Here is a 27,122-nt window from a genome sequence, read left to right as displayed (position 1 = left end):
AACGTTCCCGGAACGCTCCTGAAACGTTCCCGGAACGCTCTAATGACTGAACGATCTTCAAGTCACACATTAAAATTTTGATTAATGATCCAGAAACAGGAAGTGACGTCATACATAATCAGAAACAGACACACGTGTGTGTGTGCGTGTGTGCGCGCGTGCGTCACCTGGCAGACACCGGGTCCACGGTGAGCAGCCAGCCACGGTGCTCTTCATCTTTTCCCGCCTTTACCTTCACCTGTTTGTTGACGTAATGGATCCACTGCAGCGGACCTAACAGAGACCAGCCGCAGTGCATCATGGTCCACACCGTGTCACTGACCGGATCAGCACGCGCTCCTGCTGCGCGAGCTTTAAACCCTCCGGAGAGAACACAAGCCTGAAACAAAGGTTCCGCTCCTGTTTACAGTGACCCGCTGCTGCCCCTGTAGAACCAGAACCAGAACTAGAACCTGGTTTATTGCCAGTAGATTTGCACTTACAATGATCTGTGTGGTGTAGTTGGTGCAGAATGAAACGCGTAAAAGGAAGTAAAAACCAAGTGTTCAAATTTACATTTCTCATGTCAGAGTGGGTTTTGTAAAGGTAGAAATACAATGTGCTTCAATCAGCAGTAGTGTTGCTGTGTTTCTTGAAGGCCTGCTCATCAAACTGGATACGTTGGGAGTGGGAGGGAAGATGTATAACTGGGTGTTGGGCTTCCTGTTTGGGAGGACGCTAGAGGTCAGAGTAGGGAAAGACGCTCCAGTATATATGGTTGAAAATGGAACGCCACAGGGAGTGTATGCAGTCCAATATTCTTAACTGTCGGTCAGACTCTTCCCAGGAGGCCAGTCAGACTCTCACCAGGGGTCCACGACTCTTCACCAGGCAGCCTCCCAGGTCAGACTCTTCACCAGGTCAGGTCAGACTCTTCACCCAGGTCCAGGTCAGACTCTTCACCCCGGAGGTCCAGGTAGACTCTTCACCCAGGAGGTCCAGGTCAGACTCTTCACCAGGAGGTCCAGGCAGCCCTCTCACCCAGGAGGTCCAGGTCAGACTCTTCACCAGGTCCAGGTCAGACCTTCACCAGGCAGGTCCAGGTCAGACCTCACCCGGAGGTCCAGGTCAGACTTTCACCCGAGGTCCAGGTCAGACTCTTCACCCAGGAGGTCCAGGTCAGACTCTTCACCCGGAGGTCCAGGTCAGACTCTTCACCCAGAGTCCAGGTCAGACTCTCCTGGCGATGTTGTTACTCACCACTTGGTCATTGATCACATTGATGATTACTGCCAGGTTAAACTCCTGTATTCAGAGTAAACCAGGCTGAATTTGAAATTGCTCTGATTCTGTGACTCATGTCACGCCCAGGTCCAGGTCCAGGTCTGGATCTTGGTCAATCAGAGCTGCAGTTAGTGCGTCCGGCTGCAGATGTACATTTATTAATACATCTAACCCTAATATATTTGTATATTACAGTACATGTTGTTATCATGCATTAGCTGGTTTCCTGTTCATTCTGAGTTCAGGTGACTTTCATAATAAATCTGACCTCCGTCTATCTTCAGGTCTGAATCGATGGGTCGCTCTCGATCGGTAGTCCAGCTCAAAGGTGGCCAGCAGTTTCTCCTCCCCTTCTGTTTCAGCACTGTAAAGTTCATTAGTGAGTATGTGTCTTAATGAGTTAAAAGACATAAAACAGATGATCAGGTCAGAGTCTGTCCGCGTCCACACCTGTAAATAAGTCCAACCAGGTGACGACCTGGTGAAGCTGATTGTGAGCGATGTGGAAAATAGAAATATTGACTGCTGTTTATGAAAAAATAAACATATGAGAGAGGTTAGACATATGTGATCATATGTCTAACCTCTCTCTCTCTCTCTCTCTGATAGTCACTCGTCCTCTGGTGGTCCTCCTGCCGACGTCTGAGGTTTCTCGTCTCTGTTTTTCAACCACTTTTGGTTGAGTTTTTGTATGAACAGACTGTTCGGTCCTTATTAATTACAATGACTCCTGATGTCTCGCTGCACTGATCATCTGAAGACTCAATTAAAAAATTTCTACAAGAACACGCATTATCTGACCGCTGATTGGCTGAGGGCGGAGGGGAGGGGCCTAGAGCCAGACCTTAAACTGGCGGCAAAAGAAACAGCTATCATTGTGAAATTCCCCAAATCTGTTTGACAAACTTAACTAGGATCAGGTCGAAACCTGTGCTCAGCTGTACTTAATAAAACATGTCATTAATATTATTAGTACTTCCAGACTATGAAGTATAAAAACATGACGGACATTTTAAAGAAAGAACAAACTTCTTACATCAGCTGACCACGCCCCTTTACATATGCCCACCCACGTGATGACATCACAATCCCATCCATCAGCAGCAGCTCTGACTGAGCAGAGAAACTTCAGCTGCACACAAGAAGAAGAAGAAGGAGGAGGAGAAGGAAATGGTGACCTCGACCAGCAGTTGCTCTGACTCTTCATCATCATCATCGTCATCCCTCAGAGAATTCACTCATTCAGGTAGGACTCACCTGTACAGGTCGTCCTTCAAACATTTCATTGTCTGGAGACAGCGAGATGAACTTGATGATTGATCAGTGTGTTGGGCGCATTAGCTGATCAGTGAGCTCAGCCTTGATTGGTCAGACTCTGGGGTCTGAAGTCAGTGTTCACAGAGTTTATTTCATTGTGTTATAACCTGTAGACCGTTCATAACAGTGGACCAGTTCATTAACCTGTAGACCAGTTCATTACTAAGTGACCAGTTCATTAACAAGTGGACCAGTTCATTAACCAAGTGGACCAGTTCATTAACCAGTTGAACAGTCATTAACCTGTAGACCAGTTCATTAACCAAGTGGACCAGTTCATTAACCAAGTGGACCAGTTCTTAACCTGTAGACCCGTTCTATAATGACAGTTCATTAACAAGTGGACCAGTTCATTAACCAAGTGGACCAGTTCATAACCCTGTGACCAGTTCATTAACTAAGTGGACCAGTTCATTAACCAAGTGGACCAGTTCATTAACCAAGTGGACCAGTTCATTAACTAAGTGGACCAGTTCATTAACCAAGTGGACCAGTTCATTAACCAGTGGGACCACACCTCTCTTTATTCTGTTAGCACTGGTATTGGTAGGCTGCGGTAGCAAACTGCTAGTTGTTGTACCAGCAAACTTACTAGCCTGTATGTTTTTATAGCCTGTTAGTTAGCATGCTGCTGAAGCTGTGTTTCAGACACATGCTTCATTGTCCTGCTGTTAGCTAACTGCTCAGGTGACTATTGTTCAGGCCAAAAAGCTGCTTACAGCTGGTGAGGGATTGAATCACACAAAGACCTGAGGACTTTTTTACCCTTTTAATCCTTAAATATGTTCACATGTCCACAGTTTTGCTTTGTATGCTGCACACATATACAAATCTTTAAACTAAACGGATTACATTGTTTGTCATGGACTGGATCAGATCCTTCCTGATGAACATATTTCATCACATACACACTCATTCTTCCTGTTTAAATCTGACTACTGATGATATTTCTCATGGTTCTTTAGGTTCCTCATGGTTCTTCAGGGTTCCTTGTTCCTATAGTCTCCAAAGTAGTGGGAGCAGCAGCTTTCAGCTATCAGGCTCCTCTTCTGTGGAACAAACTACCATTCTGGGTTCAGGAGGCAGACACGGTCAACACCTTTAAGGTAGACTGAAGACTTTCCTCTTTGATAGAGCTTATAGTTAGTGCTGGCTCAGGTCATCCCTTAGTTATGCTGCTATATGACTACACTTCCCATGATGCATGGACTCTTATCATTTGCTAACTTCACTAGTTCCCTGGAGTTTCTGTGCTCTCGCCTCGTCAGGTTCTCATGGATTGAGGCTGCTGTTGTAGTCCTGTGATGTCCACTACCTATATTATTATTATTATTAGGGCCGAGCCCGGACAGCGGTGTAGGGACCTATTGGAACTGAAGGAATTTTTCCATGTTATTATTTATTATTATTATTATATATTATTATTATTATTTATTTTATTATTTTTTTTACCTCCTGTCCGTCTTCTAGGACGAATTACGTGCCCGAACATTCGCGAAAAGTCACAGATTTTTGCTGGTGCGTCATGCCTGTGAAAAAAATCAATAATTTGGGGGTCGCGTGCCTTGGCGTCACAAATAGCTCTATAGCGCCTCCTACCAATTTCAAAAACGGCAAATAAATGGGGTGACTTTGGGTAGGACGACAAAATTCAGTGTGTCATACCCCGACTGTCATCCCAGACGCAAAAAAAAGAAAACACCATGGTGCCGGTGCACAGGAAGTCGGCTCTTTTGGAGGTTGCGTTTTGGAGCCATTTTTGCCCATTTCCACACCTCGCATATGTTCAAACTCGTCCTACAGATTAAATGCTAACAGCTTCAAACTTGCCCAGGTTACTCTTAAACCATGGGGGATTAAAAGTTGAATACAACTTTCCCCAAGTCTGAACACTGTGGCTTGTGACCCCTCAAAGTTTGAGGACTCGCCACTACTCGCAACAGAACACAAAGTCACTTTAACTTGTGGATACATTGTCCTATCCTGACCACATCATAAGGTGGACGCTGGCCCCGGCCTGAACGTGTACATATGCTCATACTCACACTCACATATAGCGCCACCTGCTGGTGGTTAGAAATGTAACGCTTCACATGTCAAGGTGTCACGCCTATCTGGATCGCTGCCGTGTCATCAAATTGGCTCATGTGGGCTAAGGGATACTTTCGCGTAGGCGGCCGAAATTCGCTACACGCCTACGTCATGCCCCGATGCACACAAATGCCTCTGGACGCCATGGTGCTAATGCACAGGAAGTCGGACATTTTGGGTGGAAGATTCAATTTGGCGCCCTTTTGACGGACGTGTGTCGATGTGCGTGGGATGGTCCAACGCCTACCCCGATGTGTGCACGTGCGAGGGCCCGTACAACGCTGCTTGTAGCTTTAATATTATTATTATTATTATTATTATATTGCTAACAGATCTCCATTACAGTTTATAGTTGTTTTTGTTTTGTTGTGTCGTCTCTCTAATTATCTATCTAGATAACTGTTGTTTGATTTGGTTTGGAACTAAATAAATGAATTGAACTGAAAATCAAATGATGGTCCCACTGAGCTCAAACAGATGGGATGGCATGCCTGTGTGGATGCTGTGGTAGCCATACTGGTCAAGTGTGTCAACAGCAACGCAGCCCCACACCATTACACTTCCTCCTCCATGTGGGAACCACACATGCAGCACCATTCATTCACCTTCTCTGCGTCTCACAAAGACATGGCGGTCTGAACTAAAAATCTCTCCTCCAGTCTCACAGCTCATCCAATGGAAAGAACCCAAGAAGACAGCGGCGGTGTTTGGCTTGTCATTACTGGTTCTTGCTCAGTGGCACACTGTCTGTCATCAGTGTGGTGTCCTACCTGTGCTCACCCTGTCTCTGTGTCACCATCACTTTCAGTGAGGGGGGCGGTCACCTGCTCAATCACTAACCAATCAGAACAAAGCATATCCCACAATGCACCATGCACTACAGTTTTAGATGAAGGTTGTTACTAAAGTCAATTATTAAAACATGGAAACGGAAATGATGTCATCATCTCTGCTTTGTGTGTAGGGTTTATAAATCAGTGATCCAGGCTGTCCAGAAAATCAGACGAAGGTCATCCATTCAGGTAACAGTTGTTTCTGGTTCTGTTCGTCTGTTCAGTTACTAAAGTTACAAACAGCTCAGAACCTGTTGATATAAATTATTATTTTTCAATATTATTTTAATTATTATTTATGTTAATTATTTATCTTTGTCCTCTTTCAGGTCTCTGTTGGAAGGGACATCTCTGTGTCATCAGAGTCCGTTCGGTTGCTGGCTGATCGGGCTCTGGTCCACCTGAACTTGTTCCGCAGTCAGACCAGGAGGCTGCTGCTGGTCGAAGACCTGGTGGACTTCTAAGGTTAGCATGGTGGTTAACGTGCTACTGTTTGTTCTTTAATTTTCATCTGTTTGTTCTTTAAATGTTGTCTAAATGTTTCAGCTGGCTGCAGTCATGTGGATGATGACGTACATTGGCTCTGTCTTTAATGGTGTCACTATCCTGATCCTTGGTAGTCTTTTTCTTCTTCCTCTGATTGAAATCTGTTTGAAACTTTAAGCTGAAACAAACCTGTCTTTTCTCTTTCTGACCAGCTGACACCTTCTCTTCAGCGCACCACTTATCTACCAGAAGAAAAAGGTACTGCGATCATCTGATGTAGTTTTTTTATACATTTTTACACTACCAAATTAAATGTAAGTGATCACCTACTTTAACCTTCAGTGCTTCACCCATTCAAAACGAAATCAGCTTTTTATACCTCACAGTAGTCTTTAGTAGACAGAGCGCTGATGTCAAGCAGCAATTTTTTTTTTATTTAATACTCAATACAGCTGATGTTTAACCAATGCCCCAGAGTCAGATCAGTGGGTTAGTAAATTCTGGGCATGTCCTGGTAGAAAAATCAACCTGAGCCTGACATACATTGATGTCCTGGTTTTGGAAATCAGACTAAACCTGAAACACATCTTAAAGCCCGGAGCAGTCCAAAACCAGAACTATGAATCCTGCTGTTAACTGTGTGTGTGTGCAGACACAGATCGATCGGGATATCGAGTTGGTGCGGTCCAAAGTGGAGGAGTCGCTGCACAAGTGAGTTCACATCAGAACACAGAACATGTTCCATCCTTGTGTTTTTATCTCCTGATTGAGCTCATTAGTAACATGTTGCAGTAATCTGATTATTTTCTCAGTGATAGTATTACAGGGTTATAGTTGTTAGTCACTGATTCCTTTCAGTTTAGGCTAATAATATAATAAATAATAATCCATGAGGACCAGCATCACAGGGGGAGTTTTAGTCATCTGCAGCTCCGGAGCAGAAAAACACAAACGACTTTATGTCAACTAAGATGAGACCATACAACCTTTGTTGATCTCCAGTGGTAGAAATGAGACCCCTACCCTGTGGTAAGCGTGATCTTACGACAGAGCACTGAACCCACACGAGGACAATAGGCAGTAGTGGCTTAGGAGGTTTATTTACAACAAAAGTGAACAATAGCTCAACAGGGGAGACAGTGAGAGATGGTGAAGTCCAGGAAGATTTTCAGGGCACTAGGGTAAAGGCTGGAGAACGAAAACAAGCAGGCTGAGCATGGCAGGCGGAGCAGGTGAGCATTGCAGGGCTGGAGGACAGAGCAGACAGAAGAGAATCAAGGCAGGCATCCAAATATACAAAGACCAAAAAGGTTTCTCAGAGCTCATAAGTTGCTACGTTACCACAAAGGAACAACAAACTTGCAGCGTCTGGAAGGAATGAATCGGAGTTATATTCTGCAGGAGCTTGATGAGTGGATGAGTTGCAGGTGTGGAGCCAGTAAAGGAGTGGCAGGAGAAATTAGTCATCCATGCCCAGCCTGCACAGACAGGGTAATCTAGACCAACACTATGGGAAGGGAATAGTGATGGGAATTCTCTTTAGTGAGTAAGATCGTTTGCTCACCAGAAGAGCCGGCCCTTTTGGTTCCCAAACGGCTCTTCATGTTACCACTTATACCTTTATAATTCCAGCCAAATTTAGCGCTGTTTTGGCTTGTGATTTATATATCACTTAAATTATTTAATACAACCTTGTACTGAAGTGTTTAAAAGTAAAATGATATTTTCTAATATCAATTATTGCTGTAGCCAGTTGTTTTAATTGCATTTACAGAACAGCGTAACTCTCTGAAACCATCCAATGAATGCACCGATTTTCTTGTAAACCACTTTGCTACAGTCTGCAGATAGAAAACACCTATAAAAACTGAAGCATAGAAATAAATAAAAAAAAGGACAGTTTGGACCACGGGGGGCAACACTGAGCTAATTCCTGAATAGGTTTGAGGTTCCACGTTTGAGAACAACACAACTCTTCAGTTACATTTCACCCTGACTTTCAACTGTTGGAAAAAAAATATATAGTCATTAACCCAATCCAAGCACGTCAAATTAAAATGATGTTACTTGCACCTTGTGTTGCATCATAAGAGAACAGACTTATATGAAACTACAACTCAGTTGTAAGTCTGTAAAAACAAAAGAGAAGATGTTTCACAGAGAGGTTGTCAGCTGGTGTATAATAATAATATATATAATATAATATAATATAATATATATAATATAATTAATATAAAATATATATAATATGTATCATGATCTCATCATGTTTTTCAGTACTAAGAGATGTATTCACGTTTTGGGGATGGATGGTGCCAGACGGTGCTCATGTGGCTCCCCTGCACAGAGTCAGACACTAACCCTTTTAAGAGACTATTTGTGTTTTCAGATTTCAGGACCGTTTACCGGGAGCTGTGAAGAGAACCAAAGCTGAGTGACCACATGACCTGCCGTCCCCTCTTCTTCTAATTGGTCCGTTTGTCAGTCACTCGCCTAATGAATTTATTCTGTTGTAATAAAATCCTGACTGATGAGAAACATTAAAGCTCTCTGATGATTGAATCTTTTAAGAGGATTTTGAAACCAGATCCTGGATTCCACCACAGATCAGAGTTATGGTTTGTTAGTTCATCATTTAAAGCTCATGAAGCTGATAGATAGATAGATAGATAGATAGATAGATAGATAGATAGATTATTGATCCCGAGGGAAATTCAAGCATCAAGTAGCAGCATAAGACACAGTAAACACAAAGTAAGTATGCATTAAGATTAACCTATACAACAATAAACATACATTAAAGTTAATCCTAAATCTACATTCAAAATAAACCTGTGCAAAGAAGTTAAATATGTGCATAGTAAGAGAGAGTGATTAGAGTAGAAATACTTTATTAATTGCATAGAGTGAGAGAGAGTTCAACCTGATGGATGCAGCGGTCTCTCAGTCTGCTGGTTCTGGTTCTGGCCTGGATGCTCCTCATTGTCCTCCCAGATGGCAGGAGATTGAAGAAGCAGTGTGAAGATATTACAGCAGGATGCAGTGCAGCCTCCATACTTCCTGTAGTTTGCCTCATCATTGTGGTTGATGAGACCCACCACAGTGGTGTCATCCGCAAACTTGATGTAGAGGTTGGAGCTGTGTGTGTGCAGTCGTGGGTCAGCAGAGTGAAGAGTAAGGGGCTGAGCATGCATCCTTGGGGGACCCTGTTCAGTGTGATGGTGCTGAATGCTGCCAACCCGGACTGCCTGTGGTCTCCCAGTCAGGAATTGCAGCAGGCTCTTGCACAGTGAGGTGTTCAGGCCCAGACATTCCAGTTTCTTTATCAGCTGCTGGGGGATGATTGTGTTGAACGTTGAACTAAAGTCTAAGAACAGCATCCTCACATATCATTCAACATTAGTTCAATGTTTAAACCTCTTGAAGCTGAATGAGAGAATGAAGAGTGTGCCAAGCTTGATCAAAGAAAAGAATCTAAAATATAAAACAAACCATCATTTATATATGTTCTTTCATAGTTTGATTTCCTCAGTTTCTGCAATGTAGAAAATAATCCAAATTTAAACACTGAAGGAAAAGGTGAGTCCAGACTTTGACTGCTGTATAATCTGTTTTGTTCCTTGAACTGTGGGTTTGTTTTGTTCTGTTATCATTTACACAGAAACAAAGTCCACTGAACTGACTGATATCAGAGGTCAAAGGTCCAAGGTCACTGCAGACTGAAGAAGTGATTCTGCTGAAACTACAGAAAGAAGAGGCACAGACGATCAGAGGAAGAGAAGGGAAAGATGATTTAAAGAAACATGACAGAAAAACAGGAAGAAAGATTTCACAACTGACTGGACGGAAAGACTGACTGACGGAGAGTGAAGAAGAAACTTCAAAAAACTGACCAAAGATTCAAACAATTGCAGATTCGACAGAGAACAGAATTTAAAAAGTGAAGCCAGTTGTTGTTAATGACTGCCAGGGAACATTTCTGAAGAAAGAACAGCCGGATCATTCTGTTCTCATCCCGTAGCAACATTCAAGGTAAAACATGCACTTTTTTTTCTAATTTTGTTGTTAGTATTAATATACTCTGTTTTTAACTTGTCTGTATTTTATTCATGTTTCTTTGAATTTTGACATGTCAAAGATTCACTTCCTCCCTGTGGGACAACACATGATGACATTTTTTTAATCCTGAACCAAAATGATCTCAGTGTGGTGTGTTCAGGGACATTCTTAAATCTGAAATTTGATAATCAGTAGCTGCATGTTTTCACAGGAAACAGCAGGTTGACATAAACCAGTGAGTTGTGGTTTGAAGCCATTAGGTTTCAAATTTCAGATTGTCCCTGAATGTCTCACTTTGTGATGTTTGAGCATCATATCTGAGCTGTTGGGAGATGTTGACATGGCAACAAGGAATCTGTATGTAGTGCAATTTCTTTTTAAAGGGTCATAATAAACAAAAACAACTATGACAGCAACAACAATCACACAAAAAACAACGCTGTATAGAATTTTCATTGAAACGGGAGATGAGTTACTTTAAACGTGAACTGGTGTAAAAATCCCTCTCTGTTTCTCACAGGACGTCTTTAGGGTAAAATGGCCATCAGTTCACCAAAAGACAAGTGAGTGAAAAACAACTTCAGTATTTTCTGTTCATTTAATTTATTGATGAATCATTAATCAATCATTAACTGACTGACGGACCAACCGAAGACCAACCAATTGATTGATTGATTGATTGATTAACAGGTGCTGTTAAAGGTTTAGGACTTGCTTACTCTGGTTTTTAAGTTGTAGTTTGTGTGAACATAATCAAAAGACCAGATAATGATCTGGGACTGACTGAACAGTCCTCTGCTCACTTCCTGTTCCTGTCAGCTTCACAATAAAAAATTTAAACAATTTAAAATTTTACTCTTACTTTGAAAACATGCTTCCTGAAGGTATTTTGGCGTTTGGCTCATCTTCTTCATGCTCGGTTTGGGAACGCTGCTGCCCTGGAACTTCTTCATGACTGCTACCGTGGTATGACATCACTTCCTGTCTGTTCTCCATCCACACCTCATTTTCGCTCTGAACCAGCTTTTATTGTGAAGGAGAGAAAAATTAAACGTTCACATGTTGAGTAAAAAAAAATAAATAAATAACTGAAGACACAAGAAGTGTTTATACTATTAAATTTTTTAATCTAATGTTTTTAACTTGTCTTAGATGTTCTTCTTTGAAATGTGATTGTTGGGGGCAGCCTAGGCACAAAATATTTGGCGACTGTGTTACTATTTACTTCATATCGCTGGTTCAGTAACTTGTACTTTGTGATGACAATAGATTTAATACAGTCCCTGACAAAAGTCTTGTCGCTTGGGTACAAGTTGACCTTAAGTGCCCCATAAATATATTTCTAATCAATTTTTTTTTACAAGAAATGACTAATTTCAATCCCAACAGCTTTTGAAATAATGTTTTGTTGCCAAACGACTGAACTGAAAAGCATTCTAACATTCACAGCTTGGTAAAGCCCACTGAGTCAGTTTTTGCAAAGACAAAAGTCTTGTCGCTTTGTCATATGATGCACCCAGTCCTAGATTACAGCCTCACCTGTGATCAATAAGTGATCAGTCAGTTAGTGGGTGTGTATTAAAAGAACCCCAGCACACCAGACCTTCACATCAACTGCAACTTGACCTCTGACAACATGCCTAAGATTCACCCTGAGGCCAAAGCGTTGATTATCAAGAGGCTGAAGACCAGATCCACTGCTGAGATGGCTGACACCTTCAATGTGTCTCAGCGTCAAGTACAAAGAATAAGAAAAAGATTTGAAAAGACTGGAGATGTTTTTGACAAGCCCAGGTCCGGCAGACCCCGCAAGACAACTGCTCAGGAGGACCGTTTGTTGGCTGGCAGAGCTCCACCAGGCCTGGTCACCTCAAGTCCCCGTGTCAACCAGAATAGTTTGTAGAATTCTGTCTCGAAACGGCCTTCATGGTCAAATCAGTGCCCAGAAACCAGCACTAAACAAAAGGCAATTAAAAAAATGTGTGACATTTGCCAAGGCCCACAGCCTGCTAAAAGGATGGACGCTGGAAAAGTAGCAGAAGGTGGATTTTTCAGATGAATCTTTGGTTTAATTACATCACAGCCGCTGCAAATATTGCAGGAGACCTAGTAGAGCCCGCATGGACCCGAGATTCACCCAGAAAACAGTTAAGTTTGGTGGCGGAAAAATCATGGTCTGGGGTTACATCCAGTATGGGGGTGTGTGAGAGATTTGCAGGGTGGAAGGCAATATCAATAGCCTAAAATATCAAGAAGTATTAGCTACCTCTTACATTCCCAACCATAAAAGGGGTCAAATTTTGCAGCAGGATGGTGCTCCATCGCATACTTCCATCTCTACATCAAAGTTCCTCAAGGCGACGAAGATCAAGGTGCTTCAGGACCGGCCAGCCCAGTCACCAGACATGAACATTATTGAGCATGTCTGGGGTAGAATGAAAGAGGAAGCATAGAAGACAAAACCAAAGAATCTTGATGAACTCTGGGAGGCATGTAAGACTGCTTTCTTTGCTATTCCTGATGACTTCATCAATAAATTGTATGAATCACTGCCGAACCGCATGGATGCAGTCCTTCAAGCTCATGGAAGTCATACAAGATATTAAATATGGATCTCACAGCACCACTACTTAATTCACTGATGTTATGCAACATATTTTTGTATTTGGAGTAAATTATTTGTTCGATTTTCACATTCTCTGTAGGCGACAAAACTTTTGTCTTGCCAAAACCTGACCTTTCTGTGTTCATTGAATAATATATCTTTCTTCTGTGAAGCAAATTTATTTTAGTACATTAAACATAATTTGGGAGGGTTTTAGCTTTCATATGAGCCATTTATAAAACCAATGGATTAATTAAAAGTCACATTATAAGCTGTTGTTTCTACAAAATGGATAAGTGACAAGACTTTTGTCAGGGACTGTATAATCTATAAAAGGTCAGCTCCTTCTCAGTGTGTCTGGCTTTCCCCCTGTTTGAGCCATATTTTTAATTTAAGTGTTTCTGTCTTTAGCAGGAACCAAAGGGCTGAGTGCCACTGACAGAAAGTCAGAAAGTATTTAGAGATTTACCAATTCAAGTCAGTTTTATTTCTAAATGTCCAAACATAAGAGGTTCTCACTTTTAATACAGAGTATGTCTAGACAGAACCCGGCAATGCGACACATTGTTGGTTGAATCTAACCACAGGATTTGATAAAGATTTCAACAGATTAACACCAAAGTCTGTTTGTTTCTACAGTACTTCACCAGCCGTCTGAAGGACTCCTCTTTGGTTGATTTTTCAGCCAATCATACAGAGGCAGTAGGTGAGCATCGCAGCATTCTGGAAGCCAAATTCAACAATGTGATGACGATCTGTGCCATGCTGCCATTGCTCCTCTGCACCTGCCTCAACTCCTTCCTGCACTCACTGTAAGTATGACAACACAACACCAACAAAGAACTCTGTTGACAGGGTTCTCAAGCTGTGGTCCTCAGTCCCTCAAGAAAGGCTATAGAAGAGTTTCCAGGGTTCAATGAGTTGTAGAGAGTCCGGAGGAAAACATTGCAAAGGCTCCAGATGTTCTTCAGGGCTGCTGTGTGTAATTTTCATTAAGTTTTCATTATTAATAGAGGAGGACTTTTCAGTTACTTTATTCTCATCAACAGATCCCAGTTCAGTTCATCAAACTAATCCCAGTTCAGATTTTCTTCTTTCCACAGCTCTCAGCTGATCATTAAGCTTCTTCTTCTTCTTTGACAGTATTTCTCAGCGTCTGCGTGTGATGGGCAGTCTGCTTGTCATCATGCTCGTCTTCATTGTCACCGCAATCCTCGTCAAAGTTCAGATGGAGCCACTGCCCTTCTTCTCCATTACCATGGTGAAGATCATCATCATCAATTGTGAGTCTCTGTTTGTTTGTTTGTTGATCTGTTTGTTTGTTGATCTGTGTGGTGTATCTCTTGCTACTGTAGGGTTCTTCAACAGAGACACTTAGAGAGTTCTGATGATTTTAGGGTTTTTATAATGGATCACAACTACGCACACTCTTGGAGTCGTTCTGCCAGCTTTCACAACTTTTCGGTTCCTCACTGCCGACTCCTTGTGTGTTTGTTTCTGGATCCTCCTCCGGGTCCAGCACACTACTGTGTTAAAAAGGAGAGAGTGATTAGCTAACAGGATGCAGGTGTGCTAATCACTCTCACCTAGCACTGCTCTCCTGAGCCCTTTCCACACCTGTCTCCTGCAGCTGATGCACCACGCCCCCTCCACAATCTTTTTGTTTGTTTGTTTGTTTGATTGTTGTTGATCTGCTTGTTTGTTTGGTAATCTGTTTGTTTGTCTGTTAACAGCCTTTGGTGCTGTGCTACAGGGCAGTCTATTTGGGATGGCTGGGTTGCTGCCGACTTCATATACGACTCCCATCATGAGCGGTCAGGGACTCGCTGGAACCTTCGCTGCCTTTGCCATGATCTGCGCCATCGCAAGTCTGATAAATAACTTGATATTGATAATATATGATGATATTGTTGATGCTGATATTACATCAGTGACACATCAGTAACACATCAATAACCTCACCTAATCCTTCCTCACCTGTAGGTGGTTCAGAGCTTCAGGATGCAGCATTTGGTTATTTTATCACCGCCTGTGTTGTTATTTTTCTGGCCGTCCTCTCTTACGTCCTGCTACCTAAACTGGTAACACACACACACACAGGAAGTGAGGTTATTTAAATGTGACATCACTGAAGGTTGATGATACATCACAGTTTCATTACACAACAAACTGAGCTATGACTGGTTGATGGACACATATGTCATTGCTATCATTCCAAACAGACTGCACAGTTTGTATGTTTTTCTTGTGATTTTCAGGTGTTTTTCCAGTTTTATCAGGAGAGAAACAGGAAACAGAGATCAGATGAGGACAACTCTGTGAATCTGATGAACCAAAGTACAAAATAAACAGTGACACTCTGATCCACAACACCCCTTGATTTAAATATTTACCTGACTTTAGTTTACAGGCTCACAGCCCTGATTACTATCTGCAGCCAGTTTTTAGTTTGTCCATCCTGAATTACTGTAGAAACATGGTGGTTCAACATGATGTGTGCCACAGGCTTCTGTTTCAAACTTTTTTTAAATTCAGGCGTATAGTTGTATAAAAATATTTATATAACTATCAAACAGTGAGATTTACAAACCAAAAATATCTTGAACAAAATACTGTGACTACAACAGCACAAAGAGTTCTTGATTACTGCAAAGCCACCACACAGTCCTGTCTGAATGTTGAAGATGATCTGGGGCAGAGCAGCCTCTTTTAAACATGTAGCCTCATATTTCAATAATAAATGTGGATTTTCCCCTACTTGTTGTTCTTTAATGTCTTTGTTCTCTTCTTATTGTTCCCTTCATATTCTTTGCTCAGATGGAGCAGCTGATCCCAACATACGGCAAAATGTTTCTATGATTGGGATCTTTAAGAAGGTCAGAGTTACAAATGCATTGACGAACATTTTCTGAATGATCTAATCAGATTTCTTATTGACTGATTATCTGAAACAGGGACGGCTGGTTTGGGTAACAGAGGATAGGCAGGACAGTTCACACGGAGAGGGAGAGAGAGAAGGCATTGCTAACTGCTAAGCTAATTAATTGCTAAGCTAAAGTACTGTAACAAGAAGAAGCAAATAACATGTAGACAACTGTGGGATTTAAGTGGGGAAGTTGCTGAAAGAATAAGAGGGCTATGAAGGTTTAACAGAACTAGCCAAAGTGTATTGTGAGTAAACAACAGTCCAACAGCTGTGATGAGCTAACATGGCAGAAACATGCTTACCGTACCCGTGTTACATTTTCATACATGACCAGTAATGACACTGATTGATCATGTGTGTAAATCCTTTCCTGCCTGCTGACCTTTGACCTTTAGATCTGGCTGTTGGCTTTGTCTGTGTGTTTCACCTTTACTATCACCATCGGCATATTTCCCGCCATCACTGCTGACACAAAATCCACCATTGGATTGGAGGGCTCTTGGGGTGAGTCAACAGGTCACTTCCTGTCTGAATATTGATGTGATGCATGCATGCCTACATGCAGAAAACATAACTTTTTTAAATTGAAGTTTGTGTTTTCAAAGTCAAACATTAAAATCAACACTGCCATTGTAAAGATGCAAACATGGTAAATGGACTGTAGTTATATATTTTTATATATACGTTCAAGTCTTCTGAACACTCAAAGTGCTCTATTCTACATGTCTTATTCACCCATTCACACACTTATGGCATTGCCTTGCAAGATGCCAACTGCTAATCAGTTTTCAGGAACTAACCATTCATACACAATTTACACAGCAATGGTGCAGCCTTTGGAAACAATTTCGGATTCAATATCTTGCAGTCCAGAGGAGCCGGGGGTTGAATTGCCAATCATCTGATTAGTGGAGATATTAGGAGACAGTTGTACTTATGTACTTGGAGCTGAGTGACGTTCTATGAAACAAGCTTAATGTAAGGAATGGTGGCTCTTGTTTAACTTGGCTACAATAACTGGTGCTGCACACCTGACCTGGAGGAGGTTATGTTCAGAGTTTAGTGTGATGTAGAGCCAGTTTGGATCTTCATCAATCTCTTCACATTCTTTGTCTGTGGACTGTGAAGGACTGCTAGGGACTATAGTGGACTTTGGTGGACTGTGAGGGACTGTGTTGTATTTCTTTAACATCATGGTTGACATTTGGACTCATTTCCTTTGACACTGCTGTTATCACCTAACCCTAAGCCTTTCCTCCACTCGTCTTAATTAATGTCCCACTTGAATACACATATATATCCTTTTTGGTACTAATATTACTGATTACTTTGTTTTGTTTTGCTGCCAGACCAGTACTTTATCCCAGTCAGCTGTTTCCTGCTCTTTAACCTGTGTGATTGGGGTGGGCGGAGCTTAACAGCCGTCTGTATGTGGGTGAGTTTACCGTCAAACATAAATGATTAATATCGTAACCTGTCAAATTATTTCATAACACCAGCATACCTTAGCATAATGTATTGTAACTTTGTCTTCACCCAGTTCATACAGTTTTTCTCCACCAGGGTCATACAATGTCTCCACCCAGTTCACTGATCAATTGATCTGCTTTGTTTTCAGCCACAGAAGGACAGTCTGTTACTTCCTGTCTCCATCCTGTGTCGCCTTGTCTTCATCCCTCTCTTCATGTTGTGTAACGTCCACCCTCGTCTCCACCTGCCCGTCTTCTTCCATCATGATGGCTGGTTCATTTTCTTCATGGTCCTCTTTGCCTTCAGTAACGGATATTTGGCCAGCCTCTGCATGTGCTTTGGACCAAAGTAAGAAACTAACACTCTACAACTTGAACCCAGAGAAGAAAATGAATAAACAATTATATTGAATAACTAAGTGACTTGTTCTTAGTTTGTGTTGCTGCCTGTCTTGTCCAGGACTCCCTTTTAAAAAGAGTTTTTTAATTTCAGTTAAATTTAGAAATGTGTTGGAATAAACTAAAATAATAATTGTTAAATATTTTGTAATGAACTACAGAATAAATCATAACTATCTTGTGTTGTTCTGCAGAAATGTTCTTCCTCATGAAGCAGAAACAGCTGGAACCATTATGGCTTTCTTTCTGTCTCTGGGTTTGGCTTCAGGAGCTGCACTCTCTTTCATCTTCAGAGCAATGGTTTAAGTGAAAACATCTTAATTACTGGATTAGCTGGGAGTGTATTGGTGTGACTAGAAAAAAAATGATAAAGTTCTAGCCCACTGTCAAACCTTCAGTGCTTTTCAAGCTGAACCTGAAACTGTGGACATTTTATCCTTATAGTAACATCAGAAACAAACATTTTCAGGACAAATCAAGACTGAAGAGAAAGAACACATCTCATAACACTAAAAAAAGACAAAGTATCACAATCAATACTGGGTTCACTTGACAGAACCAGCAGTCAGTTTAGACCTAATGTTATTGTTATATTGCTGATAGTTTTCATCTTTACTTTGTTCTGACTAATGCAGTTCCTGCCTGGATTAACATATCTGTGAATTAAATACGTCATTAAAGTAATAGGGTGGAGTCCCTCCCCTCATCCAGTCCGCCCCCCAGCCAAGTGATATCATCCATATTATCCGAACCTCCAGATTTTCCATTAAACATTTAAATGAAATATTGTTGTCTTTTCTTTTGATCTGATTGGGTTACGGTTGTTAATGAATGCACATGGTTCATATTTTTTATAATTCGTTTGCAGGTATGTAGCCTCATTTTCTGTGACTTGTTTGTAGCTACAGTAATTCAGAGGTTTTCTGTGCCATGCCAGTTGCTGGAGTACCCATGGTGGCAGCAGACATACCACGCATGGATTAGGATGAGTTGGTTTTGTATGAACTTCCAACTACACTTGATGGGTCCATTACCTTGTCTGTTGTCCAGCAAAAGTCAAGGAGCATCAGTAAGTAGTGGAGTCCTGATAACCCTGACCAAACTTCCCCCTACCCAAAGACAATGCTTGTCTCCTTCTGCATGGTAGTGCCCACACCCTGGCCTGTTTAGTTGACTCTGGGGCCGACATCGGTATTATGGACAAAAAGTTGGCAACCCACCTGGAGCTGGGCCAAGTTCCCCCTACCCAAGCCGATACTGCTAGGTTGCTGCAGAACAGACCCAAAAGCAGACTTGGATGAGTTTCAAACAGGGGTTTATTGAATAGAGGACGGGAACTGGGAATGGCCGACGAGGAGGAAATGGCAGAGCTGAAAAGGGGAATCGTGCGATGGCAGTGGGCAGGCAATCTGAGCTGGCAGGGGAGAAGTTGCTGGATAGAGCAAGCAGGCAGATCTCTGGCAGGAGGTGGTGGTAATTGTCCTGAGCACAAAGAGACTGGTTAAGAGCATAGAAAGACAAACTTCCAAAAAAAAACAGAGCTGAAACAATTTTCAAAGAGGCCTGATGCAGACAATCTAACAGAGACACACTGGGAGAGGCAGGCATATATAGACACATACATGAGGGGAGGAGCTAACGAGGCACAGGTGAAAACAATAGACAATCACACAGGGAGTGAAGACACCTAGAATGAACACAAACAGAAAGTGAGGGAAACCAAACAATAAAACAGGAAGTCAAAAAACAAACTATTCTTTGAATCTTTTTATAGATCGCCATGCCCACACAGTTTCACCAAAATTCATCATTTTGATAACTTTTACTCAGGAAGTCTATATGAACACACCTACCAAGTTTGAAGTCAATTGGATAAAATCGCTAGGAGGAGTTCGTTCAAACATGACCCCTTCTCAAGCAGCCCGAAACACCAAAAATGGTGAATTTCATTTTTAATTAAAGCTGCAAGCAGCGATGGTCAGGCCCTCGCACATGTGCGCATGTCGAAATGTGCGCATGTCGAAATGAACGCAAGAAGTTTCAGACAGCTCTGAGAAAGTACAACACTTGAATTTCTAAGAATCACAAGCCATCACCAGGTGCTTCCTAGCGATTTCTTTTTTGAATCTTTTTATGGATCACCACGCCCACATAGTTTCCCCAAAATTCATAATTGAGTGTGCGTGCAAGGCGCACACTATATGTTATCCACTGTGCTTATTAAGTGTGCCTGAAAGAGCACACTCTTTATTATCTCTTGGACTTCTTCTTCTTATTGAGTGTGCATGTAAGGCGCACACTATGGCTGTGTCCGAAATCACTCACTCATTCCCTACTCCCTACTCCCTACATAGGAAAATAAATGTAGTGGACTATATAGTGAGCTCAACAGAAAAAATGTTCGGACACTTTCGGACACTTCTCTTGTCGCCGGTAATTACGTCATTGCTGTCGCACAATTAAAACATACAACTTTAATGTCGTCTCACATAATACTTGTCCATTTACGACTGCATTTTTATTAAATTAGAGTCTTTTGATTACTGTCTTGTGCGTTTTATTCTAGTTTTTTATTTTCTATTTAAGTATATTTTTATATTTTATTCTCTTGGCTCTTTAGTAACAGAAAGTTACAGTGTAATCTACTGGAATGTTTAATTATATGCTGTTCGTTTTACACTTTTTTTTAAATGAATGTAGAAAGCCATTTAAATTGCCTTGTTTTGAAATATGTAATAAAATAAACAATAAAATAAACTGGCCTCGTGACTGTTGTACTGCTCCACAACTCATGAATTTGTTTCGCGCCTCTCATCCTCTCATCCATCCGCCGAAAAAAACACTAACACACCGTTATTCTAGAAAACTCCCGTAGCGCTATAGAAATGCCGTCTACTGTCAGTCTGGCTGTTTGTGTTTTATCAATAATTCAATTATTGATGATCAGGAGGAGAACTAGAATAGCGAGAGAGAGAGAAAGGAGAAGATGCGCTGCTCTTCTAAGACTAGCAAGACGTCGTCAAATTGTGAGTGATAGCCTACTTTTTAGCGCCTTTTTAATTAGAGTAGATATCATTTTCTTTAATTAATTCAATAAACTATCCTCCGTCAAACTACACCCCCCGCTGACTCCCTGCTGGAGCTGAGAATAGAGCCAATTGGTTTTCATAGCCTACCACAGTGCTTCTGTCAAACAGCTTTTAGTCACACACTGTACTAACCATCATTAATAAATGGCGAATTAAGCTTTACTTATTAAACGATCTATGTACATTTTCTAGTTAAAGCTGCAACCTCTATTAAGTTTAAATATTGATTTACCATTTATCAATGATAGTTGCATCTTTCTACAACCAAAACAATTATCATTGATAAACAAGAAAGGCTTTGGTCATCACTTTTATCAATATAATTTTTAATGATGGTAATTATAAACAACCCAACAGAGTGTGATTGTATTGTCATAACTTTATTACACATCATTTCATGACACCATGTTATCAGTTTTAATTATTCTTTACAGCGTGGTCACCCATCTCAGTACTGTCGCCTGAACCGTCACATCCCCATCTTGGTCATCTATTTTGATGGTGAGAGTGACCTGCGCCCAGACTTCCGCCTTTCAAGACCAACTGTTGCCCACCTTATCCAGCTCCTTCGCTCTCCACTAGACCACAGCTGGGGTCATGACCTGGAGGTTTTGGTCTTCCTCTTCTGGATGGCAAGCACTACATCATACCATGTCGTGTCCAGAGCATTTGCCATCCCGCGATCAACGGTCCATGACATCATCCACAGGGTCACCGAAAAAGTCCTCAGGCTGAAGAACAGGCTGATCTTTTTCCCCTCAGCTGATCAGCTCCAAACAATCGGGGCAGAGTTCGAACGTTGGGCTGGATCTGCAGCGTTTGCCAGGGTTGTGGGCAGTATTGACGGCTGCCACATCCGCATTAAGCCACCAAGTGCTGATGCCCAATGTTATTTTAACAGAAAGTTGTTTCACTCTATCCAACTCCAAGCAGTGTGTGACCACCAGTGCCAGTTTCTGGACATATTTGTTGGCTACCCTGGCTCTGTCCATGACGCCAGAGTTTTAAAAAATAGCCCCCTTTATGTCCAGAAATTATACCCACCTGAAGGCTTCCAGATTCTTGGAGATGGTGGGTATCCCTGCACCTCAGAACTACTCGCCCTCATCACCCCTTACAGGGAGCCTGTCAGAAACCCTGTTGAGGCCAGATTTAACAGGCACCACGCCAAGGCCCGTTCCGTGGCTGAGAGGGCATTTAGCGTCATGAAGGCCAGGTGGCGCTCAATTTTTTTTCAAGGCCTTAGAGGTGAAGCCACACTTTGCCGTCAAAGTCATAGCTTGCTGTGCAATTCTCCACAATCTCTGCCTAAAGGATGGAGATATTCTGGAGCCTGTGGAGGAGGCACTGGGGCCGGATGATGGCGGAGATCAGGTCCAGCCAGATTTGGCATGTGGAGAACGGCTGCGTGGTCGCATTGCTGCTGTGTCAGCGCCAGTTAACAACGTGAGTGAGTCAGTCAGTCATTTTGTTTGTTCAAATGTTCATGTTATAATTTAGTAGTTAAGTTGATAAAGAACTGTATTTCAATTGAAAACAAAGTGAGACATGTATTTCTTTTTGTTATTAATCCAATTTTCATTTTCTCTACTATTTTTTCAAGGAGGTTCAAAAGCCTTTCCTCCCTGTCCTCCTCCCTTTTCTTCCTCTCCTTTGCCCTCTTCTCCTGCCTCTCCAACAGTTCTAAAACTGGATCACGCCGCTGTCGCTTTGGTGGAGCTGGCTCTTCAGACTCTGAGTCCTGCTCAGCACCCTGACACTCTGGCTCTGGTGGCACTGAATCAGGGGAGGCTGATGCTGAGACTGGTGGGGTCTCCCCCCAGGCTGAGGCAATAAGACAAGGAGGTCGAATAGAAGGCCTCCCACCTATTGCCTCATCCATGAGGGAGAACCACTTCCAATCCCTGGCAGTGGACTCCCCTGATTTAGTGCCACTCCCTGTTGGTGGCTTCCTCAGCTCCTGCACACATTGCAATATACACACATTTGATGTGATATTACTGTAGTGTTCGTTTATAATGCTAAACACTGCAAAGAAAATATACAAAGGTTAAAGTCACTGTACTTTCATCTATGCTTTCACAAAATAGAGCTGTAGTTAATTATGATGCATCCTAACCTTGTATGTTTTTTTTTTTTAGGTTTTCCCACTTTTTGCCCGCCCGGGCAGGGGTTACCCCGCCCGTCAGCCCCATTTCTTTCAGAATAGCTCTAAAAAAAATACAACACGTACAGGATGATAAAAACAACAACAATTAACAATCATTAATGCTGTCAGTGTCAAATGCCTATGATATTTAGTCAAAATTCCGTGTCATTTTACAGTTGTTCTCAGTTTTCATCTTAAGATAACGTCACTGCTTCAGAAGAATGAAGTAACTTTTACTCACTCCCAACTGGCTGCGGAGGCGATCTGATGAAAAGTTGTGATTTTGATAACTTTTCATTGTCGAGGCCTTGAGAACACACACGCCAAGTTTCAAGCACATCGGATAAAATCCCTAGGAGGAGTTCGTTCAAATGCGACCCCTGGAAATGAACCCCCAAAAAACACGAAAAGTCCAAATTTGACAAAAATTGGACGCTGTACGCTTCACTGTAGCCCAGGTCACAGCATGCTGTGCTCGGGCCCTAACTATAGGCCTGACAAGGGCTATGAAAGAAAACAGAACTACAGTGCTAAACTATGAAATATACAAACAAAATATCACTCTCAAAAGAGGCAAAGAATCCAGGCTTACGTCAAGAAAAAGGCAAGAACAGAAATCAGGGAAAACACTCGGACCAGTGACACATGAGGAAGGGCAAGTGACCTGAAACAAGAGGAGAGTTAATTTTCAAAATAAAACAGGAAGTAGTACATTTTCAAAATAAAACAAAAACCCAGGACAAGACAAAACCTCACCATGGTGTGACAACTGGCCCGTGCCCTGGATGGCCACCTGCTGGGGATAGTGACCCACCAGACCACCCCAGTTAATATGCTGATTTCTGGCAATCACCATGAGATTCTGCAGTTACTACTTACTTCCTATCATCACCTCTGTAGCCTGGGTCTCTCCTCCTCTACCATAACCCCAACAATGACTGGTCCATGGGGGACATCCTGGGGTGGAGCCCCTCCTGTCACCAGATCTGCGTCACAGCAAGCTTCCAAGCCTCTGACTTCACCTGTCTCCATCTCTCTCCTGATCTGTCTCGTCTCTGGTCTCTGCTGAATAGGGGGTTCAGCCAGGCGCGCAGATAGGTTTGAGAAACTGGGGGGGACGAAGCTCATGAAAATCATTACAAATTATTAACTGTCATCACACACAGAAACCCCCTCACAAAAATGCTAAACTCGTTTTAAAAAAACGCTGAGAAACTGGGTGGGCTACGTGCGTTTAGTCAGTCCTTGTTAAACAGTAGGCCTATGCTCGTGCGTGGCGAGGAAAGTCAGATTAACATTAAAACGGCATTACGTTATTAATGTCCAACGAGGTATTTACATGTAGGCTACAGGCTACGCGGAGACAGAAGGCGAAAGTTTGTCTCTTGCCTCGTACGATTTTACTTTCACGAGAGGACATTGCTTCGAGACTCTCAGAAATGCAATGTGGTGTGATGAAGTATATATTTAAAAAGTACAATTTACTTACAGAAGTGACTTTTTGAAAAAATGACGCAATAGTCTTTTGCTTTTTTGTTGTCCTTCTCATCATGCCATGCCGTGCTGAACGTGCAGCTAGCTGTCCAAGTGATCAGTTGGTAACCGTGGCAACCAAAGTCGACGACTACTCCACACTCTTTGCTGCACAGTCCAAACGAGTCACTTGCTTGATGCGTACGCGTTGTTACACACAACGCATGCACATCAGCACACACCTCAGTAAACCAAATATTATGTTAATTCATATTTTGGTTTCCTCGTGATGCTTGAATCAGAAGATTTGAAGAAGACAAAGTTTAAAAAAAACAACAAAAAAAAACAAAACGTTAAGCTACATAAAAGTGGGTGGGACGGATCTACGGTCATTCAAAAGTGGGTGTGTCATGACACACCTGACACACCCACTATCTGCGCCCCTGGGTTCAGCAAGTCCAAAGTCACATCTCTGCCACCTCATAGACCCTACATCTGTGCCATTGATCTGCAACCGGTACCCCCTTCCCCTCATATCCTCAGTGTTTGAACTGCCATTCCAGAATGACAGAAACAAAAAGTTTGTATTAAACATTAATGAAATACTCAGTTTTTTTCTTCACTTTTGAACACGTTATAAACAAATTATTTTTGAACACAGTTTGTAAATTACTTGACCAGATGTCAGGCATTGACAAGAAGTCTTGATTATTACAATATAGGAACTTCAAAATAATCAATTATGGTCACTTACATTATTCAGTGTATTTTCATCCTTTGTCTTGAAAAGGTGTATCGCCATATCATCCGGACCCGAGATTAATTGTAGAATTTTTTTTTTTTTTGACAGCGCGTCTATTTCATGCCGTAACCTATCCAAGCACTGCAACTGTGCAGCATTGGAATGGTACCAACCAATCGTGTGAGAGTCATACTACCATGGATTCTATCTAGCAATTAAAATCGCCACCTTGAATTCCAGAGCGAGGTGTGCTACGAGTGGTCTCTGTACGAGCACAGTCACCCCCCCCCCCCCCGCATGGTCTGGCCCGCGATGGACTTGTCAGAAAAAAAATTTGGCCCGGGTCCAAACTTAGTTGCCGACCCCTGCTTATTGTAATAAATCAAGACTTCTTGTCAATGCCTGACATCTGTCAAGTAATTTACAAACTGTGTTCAAAAATAATTTGTTATAACGTGTTCAAAAGTGAGAAAAAAACGGAGTATTTCATTAATATTTAATACAACTTTTTGTTTCTGTCATTCTGGAATGGCAGTTCACACTGAGGATATGGGGGGAAGGGGGTACCGGTTGCAGATCAATGGCACAGTGTGGGTCTATGAGGTGGCAGAGATGTGACTTTGGACTTGCTGAACCCCCTATTCAGCAGAGACCAAGACGAGACAGGTCAAGAGAGATGGAGACAGGTGAAGTCAGAGGCTTGGAAGCTTGCTGTGACGCAGATCTGGTGACAGGAGGGCTCCACCCCAGATGTCCCCCATGGACCAGTCATTGTTGGTGTTATGGTAGAGGGGAGGACCCAGGCTACAGAGGTGTGATAGGAAGTAAGTAGTAACTGCAGAATCTCATGGTGATTGCCAGAAATCAGCTATTAACTGGTTGGTCTGGTGGTCACTATCCCAGCAGGTGGCCATCCAGGGACGGGCCAGTTGTCACACCATGGTGAGGTTTTGTCTTGTCCTGGGTTTTTGTTTTATTTTGAAAATGTACTACTTCCTGTTTTATTTTGAAAATTAACTCCCTCTTGTTTCCAGGTCACTTGCCCTTCCTCATGTGTCACTGGTCCGAGTGTTTTCCTGATTTCTGTTCTTGCCTTTTTCTTGAGACGTAGCCTGGATTCTTTGCCTCTTTTGAGAGTGATATTTTGTTTGTATATTTCATAGTTTAGCACTGTAGTTTCTGTTTCTTTCATAGCCCTTGTCAGGCCTATAGTTAGGGCCCGAGCACAGCATGCTGTGACCTGGGCTACAGTGAAGCGTACAGCGTCCAATTTTTGTCAAATTTGGACTTTTCGTGTTTTTTGGGGGTTCATTTCCAGGGGTCGGCATTTGAACGAACTCCTCCTAGGGATTTTATCCGATGTGCTTGAAACTTGGCGTGTGTGTTCTCAAGGCCTCGACAATGAAAAGTTATCAAAATCACAACTTTTCATCAGATCGCCTCCGCAGCCAGTTGGGAGTGAGTAAAAGTTACTTCATTCTTTTGAAGCAGTGACGTTATCTTTTAAGATGAAACTGAGAACAACTTTTAATGACACGGACTTTTGACTAAATATCATAGGCATTTGACACTGACAGCATTAATGATTGTTAAATTGTTGTTGTTTTATCATCCTGTACGTGTTGTATTTTTTTTAGAGCTATCTGAAAGAAATGGGGCGACGGGCGGGGTAACCCCTGCCCGGGCGGGCAAAAAGTGGGAAAACCTAAAAAAAAAAAAACATACAAGGTTAGGATGCATCATAATTAACTACAGCTCTATTTTGTGAAAGCATAGATGAAATACCGTGACTTTAACCTTTGTATATTTTCTTGCAGTGTTTAGCATTTAACGAAACACTACAGAATATCACATCAAAGTGTGTATATTGCAATGTGTCAGGAGCTGAGGAAGCCACCAACCGGGAGTGGCACTAAATCAGGGGAGTCCACTGCCAGGGATTGGACGTTGGTTCTCCCTCATGGATGAGGCAATAGGTGGGAGGCCTTCTATTCGACCTCCTTGTCTTATTGCCTCAGCCTGGGGGGAGACCCCACCAGTCTCAGCATCAGCCTCCCCGATTCAGTGCCACCGAGCCAGAGTGTCAGGGTGCTGAGCAGACTCAGAGTCTGAAGAGCCCGCTCCACCAAGCGACGCGGGTGATCCAGTTTTAGAACTGTTGAGAGGCAGGAGAAGAGGGCAAAGGAGAGGAAGAAAAGGGAGGAGGACAGAGGAGAGCTTT

General features: G+C 42.3%; 2 protein-coding genes across 2 annotated transcripts in view; both read left to right on the top strand.

Annotated features, from left to right (window-relative positions):
- The window catches only part of LOC104935434 (reticulon-3-like), a 16,241-nt gene extending 7,731 nt beyond the window's left edge, over window positions 1-8,510 (top strand). The window contains exon 13 of the mRNA XM_027276713.1: window positions 8,380-8,510. Within this exon, the coding sequence (XP_027132514.1) occupies window positions 8,380-8,428 (49 nt within the window). The 3' untranslated portion in view covers window positions 8,429-8,510. The remainder of the gene's footprint in view (window positions 1-8,379) is intronic.
- Window positions 8,511-9,682: 1,172 nt separating this feature from the next.
- Window positions 9,683-18,984, top strand: LOC104935435 (equilibrative nucleoside transporter 1-like). Its single transcript, XM_010751272.3, has 13 exons — window positions 9,683-10,022; window positions 10,570-10,612; window positions 10,934-11,015; window positions 13,294-13,466; window positions 13,798-13,937; window positions 14,388-14,522; window positions 14,638-14,735; window positions 14,913-14,991; window positions 15,472-15,530; window positions 15,976-16,084; window positions 16,930-17,015; window positions 17,199-17,398; window positions 17,643-18,984. Exons 2-13 carry the CDS (start codon window positions 10,587-10,589, stop codon window positions 17,752-17,754), a joined length of 1,299 nt encoding a protein of 432 aa, XP_010749574.1. The 5' UTR covers window positions 9,683-10,022; window positions 10,570-10,586; the 3' UTR covers window positions 17,755-18,984.
- Window positions 18,985-27,122: the final 8,138 nt, after the last annotated feature.

The sequence above is a fragment of the Larimichthys crocea genome, unplaced genomic scaffold (genome assembly GCF_000972845.2).
Source record: "Larimichthys crocea isolate SSNF unplaced genomic scaffold, L_crocea_2.0 scaffold532, whole genome shotgun sequence".
NCBI classification, from domain to species: Eukaryota; Metazoa; Chordata; class Actinopteri; family Sciaenidae; genus Larimichthys; species Larimichthys crocea.
The sequence above is the reverse complement of the archived record's forward strand: the minus strand, read 5'-3'. Positions and strand labels throughout refer to the sequence as shown.

What these genes read in the sequence shown, in the direction of transcription:
- LOC104935435 (XM_010751272.3), top strand. Translation starts at nt 10,587, where the DNA reads ATGGCCATCAGTTCACCAAAAGACAA. An exon ending in AACTCCTTCCTGCACTCACT is followed by an intron (nt 13,467 to 13,797) that starts GTAAGTATGACA and finishes CTTCTTTGACAG; the next exon opens with TATTTCTCAGCGTCTGCGTG. An exon ending in TAACAGCCGTCTGTATGTGG is followed by an intron (nt 17,016 to 17,198) that starts GTGAGTTTACCG and finishes CTTTGTTTTCAG; the next exon opens with CCACAGAAGGACAGTCTGTT.